At 36.3% G+C, this 7583-nt stretch overlaps 1 protein-coding gene across 1 annotated transcript; it reads right to left on the reverse strand.

Annotated features, from left to right (window-relative positions):
* Positions 1 to 262: 262 nt before the first annotated feature.
* On the reverse strand, positions 263 to 4258 carry LOC129975475 (uncharacterized protein K02A2.6-like). Its single transcript, XM_056088538.1, has 2 exons — positions 3934 to 4258; positions 263 to 3351 (listed from the first exon to the last, which is right to left on the reverse strand). Exons 1-2 carry the CDS (start codon positions 4256 to 4258, stop codon positions 263 to 265), a joined length of 3414 nt encoding a protein of 1137 aa, XP_055944513.1.
* Between the last annotated feature and the right edge of the window lie 3325 nt (positions 4259 to 7583).

A 7583-nucleotide genomic window follows, 5' to 3' on the forward strand; every position in this document is an offset into this window, starting at 1 on the left:
TTATTAGTATAAAGATGCACAGGCACGAACGAGCATAATAACAACTACACCGAACAAGTGCAAAACTAAGAACTACGGAACACAAAAAGGAAAAAAGCAGGCGCGCGTCACACAGCCTGGAAGATTCTTTTATAATCTGGCTGTTGCCAGATACATAACAGTTCCTTTCTCTAATCTGGCTGTTGCCAGATACATAACAGTTCCTTTCTCTAATCTGGCTGTTGCCAGATACATAAGAGTTCCTCCCCGAAAAAATATAGAGTCACAGGTGGAGTCTCTCTGGAGGTCTCCTGATTCGGTTTGAGCGTCGGAGTGGTACATCAGTTTTCGGCTTTCCGGAAGCATCTGGTACAGGGCTAGGTGGCATATCATCAATTGGAGTGGCAGATACAGGTACATCCTTAGGTTCAGGGACAACTTCAGGTACAGGTGTAGGTGGTTCCGATTCAGCAACATCATCGGATACTGGCTCATCTGGAAAATTCAATTCTTTATCGTAAATTGGAATTTCAGTATCAGCTTGGGATAATTCAATCGACTTCCCACATTTCCTTATTTGATCTACGTGTCTCTTCCAAATTTCATTTCCAACTTGTATGCTATAACTCAAAGTTCCATCTCGGTTTATAATTGTTCCAATTTTCCATTTGTTAGGCCCGGAATAATTTCTTACGGCTACTTTCTCCCCTTCCTGAAACTCACGCAAGATAGATTCTGTGTTAAGTCTCGAACTCTGTTTCTGAACAACTTTGTCTCTCAAATTTGGTTTAAAAAGATCAAGCCTAGTGCAAATACATCTCTTCAAAAACAAGGCACTCGGAGTTTCTCCCGTGTGGGAATGTGGAGTTATTCTATACTGTAATAAAAATCTTTGCAATTTCACATTTAGATCTCCAGAATCACCTCTACTCGATTTCAACGAAGCTTTGAATAACTGCACTATTCTTTCTGCCTGTCCGTTCGTAGCAGGATGGTAAGGCGCTGAAGTTATATGTTTAATATTATTCAGTTTCAAAAAATGTCGAAATTCGTAACTAGTAAAACTTGCACCGTTATCACTAACCAAAGTTAAGGGAATTCCATAATGAGCAAAAAGGATGCGAAGATGATGAATTGTAAAACTAGCTGTAATATTTTTCATCGGAATGACTTCTATCCATTTCGAATATGCATCAGAGACTACAAAAAACATTTTCCCCATCAAAGGACCAGCGTAGTCAACGTGTATCCTTTGCCAAGGTCCATTTGGCCATTCCCACGGATGTCGATTTATCCTTGCTGGTTCGTTCCTCGTTGCGATACAAGCTGAACAGTTCTGAACAAAATTGGCTATACTGGCATCAATACCTTGCCAATAGCAGTAGCTTCTAGCTAAGGCCTTCATTTTGACAATTCCAGGATGTCCAATATGAAGTTCTTCCAAAACTTTATTCTGGTACTTTTCAGGAATGCATACTCTATGACCATACATTATGCAACCATTTTGCAACGAAAATTCAGATTCTCTACCTTTCCAAGGCACAGGTAATTCAGTTCCAGATTTTAAACTTTCATACAGTTCGAACAATTTCCTATCAGTTTTAGTAGCTCTAGCTATGTCGGTTGCTGTAACAGGCATTAATTCAACTGGCGAAATATTTGTCACGTCTGCTTCAGTCAAGTACTCACAGTCCTTGTCAACTGTTAGTGGTAATCGTGAAAGTGCATCGGCATTGCCATGATTCTTTGTGTTTCGATACTTGATTGTATAACTGAATGCTTGGAGAAAAAGTGCATAATGAACCATTCGTGTTGCTGATAGACATGGTAAACTACGATTAGGTGCGAAAATTGATACTAGGGGTTTATGATCGGTTACGAGATCAAAATGTCGACCAAATAAATATTGATAAAATCTCTTTACTCCCCATACGATACTCAATGCTTCCTTGTCTATCTGCGAATAATTACGTTCCGTTTTAGTCAATGACCTTGATGCAAACATTGCTGGTTTTTCCGAACCATCTGGCATAATGCGACTTAAAACTGCTCCTATTCCAACTGGTGATGCATCAGTTTGTAATACAAGAGGTAACTTAGGATCATAATGGCATAAAATTCGGTCTGAAGCAATTTCTTGTTTCAATGCCTTGAAAGCTTCTTCACATTCTGCAGTCCACAAAAATTTAGTACCTTTCTGCAGTAAATTATTGAAAGGAGCGACACGAGTAGATAAGTTGGGAATAAATTTTCCGTAGTAATTGACTAAACCCAAAAAACTCTTCAAATCAGATACAGTTTTTGGAACTGGTACCTTCGTAATTGCATCGATTTTTTCTTGTGTTTTGTGGAGGCCGAATTTATCAATTGTATGACCACAATAATTCACAGATTTCTTAAAAAATTCACTTTTCCGCTTATTTACTCTGAGACCATATCCTTCTAGTCTCTGTAGTACTAATTCTAACCTTTGAAAATGCTCTTGATCATTTCTCCCCGTTACGGTAATATCGTCTAAAAATACGTGTACCCCCGCGATGCCTGATAAAACTTGTTCAATGGCTCTCTGCCACACTGCCGGAGCTAAGGCTATACCATAATTCATTCTCTTGTAACGGAACAAACCCTTGTGAGTATTGATCGTCAATAGATGTCGGTCCCGCTCATCAACTAACATTTGAAGGTATGCCTCAGATAAGTCGATTTTACTAAAGAACTCCCCTCCTGACAGTTCAGCAAAAATGTCCTCGATACGGGGTAAAGGATACTGCTCAATTTTTAGTCCCGGGTTGATAGTCACCTTATAATCACCACAGATTCGTAGGTTCCCATTCTGTTTGATAACAGGAACAATTGGTGTAGCCCACTCACTATATGTCACCGGCTCAATGATGTCTTCTGCAACTAACCTCTTAAGTTCAGTTTCTATTCTTTCTTTTAAAGCAAATGGTACTGGTCGAGGTTTAAAAAATACCGGTTTGTAATTAGGTTTCATTTGAAGACGGCAACAAAACTTTTCCAGTTTCCCGATACCCGGAGAAAAAATTCTCTCATACTTTTGAAGCAAGACATTTAATTTATTGGTTCGAGAATTACAATTTCCAACCCGAACTGCTTTAATTGAGCTCCAGTCTAATTGGCAATTTCTGAACCATTCACGACCAAAAACTGCGTTTACTTTTGCATGTACCAAATAAATAGTTTCTGTATTCATTTGATCTTTGTATTGAATTTGCACCACTGCTTGGCCAGCTGATGTTATCATAGAATTATCGAAATTCCTAAGCAATAATTTGGTAGGCTTAATGGCTACATCCGAACAAGGTTTCTTAAATTCATTCACATTCATACAACTAATAGCAGCTCCAGTATCTAATTCAAATAAACATTTATTCCCTTCAACAAAAATTTCTAATAAAATCTTATCCCTTGCATGTCGTGGTGATTTAACGCTATTAACTGGTATAGTTTCAGAACAAAATTCTATTTGTTTAACTGTTTCGTTACGTTTTGAGCGGCAGACTTTTGCCAAATGCCCGTTCTTTAAGCAATTCCTACACTGAGTGTTCTTGTGCTTACATTCGTGAGCTAAATGTTGAGTACTATCACATCTGTAATATTTCCGAGATTTATCAAACTTCTTTGTAGGTTCAGATTTCTTAAATTTAGAAAAATCTTTTTTGATAGTTTTATCTTGTGAACTATGTAATTTTTTTATCGATACCATTTGATTCTGAATTTCACACACATCTCTCTGAGCAGATTCCATTGCGAATGCAATGCTCTTAGCTTTTTCGTATGTTAACTTATCCTCTGCTAACAGCTTTTTCTGTATATTTTCGTTTTTGAGACCCATCACCAATTTATCACGAAGCATCGTACTTAAATTGTTCCCAAAGTTACAGTGTATCGACAGTTTTTGTAATTCGGCACAATAATTTGCAATGGACTCACCTTCAAATTGCTTCCTCTTGTAGAAACGAAACCGTTCTGTCATCTCCAGTGGTTTAGGATTCAAATGTTCCGAAAGTAATTTTACGATATCTTGATACGTCAATTCAGAAGGAATGTTGGGAGTGGCCAGATTCTTTAACAATTTATACGTTGTTGCTCCCATAAGGCTTAAAATAGCAGGGACTTTCATTTTATCTTCGATCCCATTAACAACGAAGTAAGATTCTAAACGTTCCACATAACTGGACCAGTCTTCCATAGACGCATCATAAGATTCAAAACTAATGTTCGAAGATCCCATCCTCGTCGCCAACTCTTTTGTCATGTATGCCAGGTAGACCGAGAGACGATACAATTCGTTTTACATACACACAAAGAACATTTATTAGTATAAAGATGCACAGGCACGAACGAGCATAACAACAACTACACCGAACAAGTACAAAACTAAGAACTACGGAACACAAAAAGGTAAAAAAGCAGGCGCGCGTCACACAGCCTGGAAGATTCTTTTATAATCTGGCTGTTGCCAGATACATAACAGTTCCTTTCTCTAATCTGGCTGTTGCCAGATACATAACAAATACCTTTTTGCAATACGGCAACTGTTACGAAATCGTTCGGTGGTTATTCGATGAAAGAAGTTGATTCGCTGGATAATGTAAAATGTATATTTATTTACCAAATATCCCCCAAAAAATATGGAATCTAGAGAGCAAAAACGTAACCATGATGAACACAATGAATGGTGTTTGTAGACATTAACAACGCGAGCCGATAGCATGAAGTAGAAAATAATAATAGCGTTCAGCGTAAAAAAACTAGAGCTATCTTTGCAATTACCACTTCAAAGAGAAAACTGGTTCCTTGTATGAGTTTCGCCTTATATAGTCTCCCGACAAATCTTTAACGTAGTATGGAATTTTCCAGAAGAGCCTGTAGATCTCAGTTCCTAATTGATATATTGCCATAATTCTTGCATTTTCCATAGCCTTGATTTTTATTGTCAGAGTCTGCAAAATCATTGCCAAATTACCAATCATCTAGTTGTAGCTGTCGTTTTCACTTGCACTTGATAAACTGATAGACTAACTTCATCTGAATGGATTGCATTCAAAATTTCATAGGAATCAACGGACTTCATACAAAGACTGCGCATTAAATGCCCGCCTACTTCAAAGCGTATTTTTTTTAATTTATTTATCTTATCCTCAGACAGACACAATGCTAAAAAATCTGTTCTGGGATGCTAAAAAATCGGATTCTGGGGGTCTGAAAAAAAGTCTTTTTTTTTTTTTTTTTTTTTTTTTTTTTTTTGATGATTTGAGTATTTTTCTCTTTGTATGCCTCGAATCCGAGAAGGTAACGAGCTGTCATCCAAAACTTTTTCACGTACTTGCAATAAAGATGTTATTTCCACCGCTCAACAAAACTCTGGTTATCATGGGAAAGGCCGTGAAGGCCACGAATGCTCAGATTTTTATTTCCGCACATGGGAGCTTTGTGCTTCGTTGTACAGTAAAGTTAACCGGCACATGTGTATCAAGTGCATGCCATTGTTGAGCAATAGCTGTTAATGATCCATGATTTTTGTGAATCTAGTGTTTTTACTCAATCTAGCATGAGATTTTGGAGATTTTTTTTGGTGATTAATAGCTGACATGCAATTAATACACAAGTACCAGAAAACCGAATATATAAATTAGGATACTTTTTTTCTGGCCAATTGTAACCAAAAGTTGACATGGAAGAAATGTAGTCACAAAATCATATGCCAAATTTATAATTCAATCTTATAATGTTTCTTTAATTATCAGTTTCACAGATAGATAAAAGAATAGCCCCAAAATTGTGTTTTTCTAAATCGGAGACGTCTGAAACTTGAAGATTCGTCAAAATCTCAAGTTTTAATTTTTTGGCAATTACAATACTTTTATTTTATGTACTTGATATGTCCCACGGGCGGGTTTCTCGTAATTGAGGATGAGATGCTTCCGGTATAGTGGTTGGTTCTCGCTACCCTTGTGAGAGTGGAGGGTGTCTGCCTCCTTCAATCGATGACGGGACGTTCTTACTTACGGATGGCTTGTACCTTGACCGGTGATGGTCCTTAGGATTCAACCACAGTTCCTGCCAGTTTTGCTGTTCTGGAGATCCGGTCATTCAAGTTTTTCCGTGTTCCTTTCTTCGGATCGGAGTAGCTGGTTTGTGATTTGTGGTTATGCACTTGGTATGCGAGAAAGTGAAATTGATTTACATCTTGTCTATCCTTAACTTTTACAAATGACCATTAATGGGACGCTTTGTAATATCCAAATGCTTCATGAAAGCTTACAAGAAAGTGTAAGGAAAAAAAAAGTTTTATTTTTCCTTCAAAAAAACTATACTCTTAGAATCGTATGTATGCCTCTGGTTGCACTCAGTTTTCGATATAAAGCACGTCGCAGCCATAAACATCTAAAAATGATCACAATACTAGCGTCTGCGGGCTTAAAATGTCGAAAGAAAAGAAATTCCTGGCACCAGAAATATCTGCTGAGATACCGATGTGGATGAGCAAACACCATCAACAGGTCATTGATAAGAGACATTACCATTCAAAATCTCCAATATTTGCAGTAAGGTTTCTCATCTGCTCTTCTTTCGCTACTATTTGGAATTCCGATCTCTTACCCCCCCCCGCCCACCCCCACCCCTCCTCCCTCCAATAAGAGGTACTTTTTTGAGGACTTCTCTGCTACTTGGGTGGGCGCGCAACCTCGGTGATTGAAGTACTTTGCAAACAGAATTCTTTCTGGTAAAGACAGGGAGGGGGACTTCGTTCATTCTTCCTTCCCTGAAATAAATCGGAGTGACATATTTCTGAATACCCTGATTGGACAAGACAAAAGAGGACATGTTAGAAGATTGCATTGAAGCGCGTGTTGAAACCTGGTTTAATATGGGATATCCTCAGAATATTCAGCCCTGGATTTAGGTATATTGCGACCTTATGTAGTACATGCTATGAGAAATTTCCTTTAATAACTATTTTATTTAGTTTCATATTTCATCAATTTTGTTAATTAAATCAAAACGAATCATTAAACTGTTGATTATTTTTTTTACGTTCATGTTGAATTATGCTTAATTTAAGGTGAACTTCATTATCTTTATTTATACATCATTGGAAAAAATGATTAAAATAGCAATACATAGATCATAATTATTAGTTAAATGAATTATAAATATTGTTTAAATAGATCATAGATATTAGTTAAATAGGTCATAGATATTAGTTCAGTAGATTATAAATATTAGTTAAACAGATCATAGATATTAATTAAATAGATTAGAGAAATAGATCATAATTATTAGTTAATGATTGCCTTAGTTACAAATAAAAGCTTATAATTATTATAATAATTAATCATATAATATGATATATTGATAATATAATTTTACAATAATAATATTATAATATGATAATTACTAAGAAAATTAAAACTAATAATTACAAAGATAGATTATAAAGAAATAAGAAATGTCAAGGGCATAGGGTCATTTAAAATTATTATTTTACAGACCTTTCAAAAAACATGTAACAGAACGAGATTGAACGAATAAGTAATTTTCCATCACGCTATAAATAATTAATTAATTAACTTTTA

Source organism: Argiope bruennichi, chromosome 7, assembly GCF_947563725.1.
Source record: "Argiope bruennichi chromosome 7, qqArgBrue1.1, whole genome shotgun sequence".
NCBI lineage: Eukaryota > Metazoa > Arthropoda > Arachnida > Araneae > Araneidae > Argiope > Argiope bruennichi.

Coding starts and splice junctions, on each gene's coding strand:
- LOC129975475 (XM_056088538.1), bottom strand. CDS start 4,258: ATGACAAAAGAGTTGGCGACGAGGATGGGATCTTCGAACATTAGTTTT. Junction 3,352..3,933: donor CAAGAGGAAGCAATTTGAAG/GTGAGTCCATTG, acceptor TATTTGAATTAG/ATACTGGAGCTGCTATTAGT.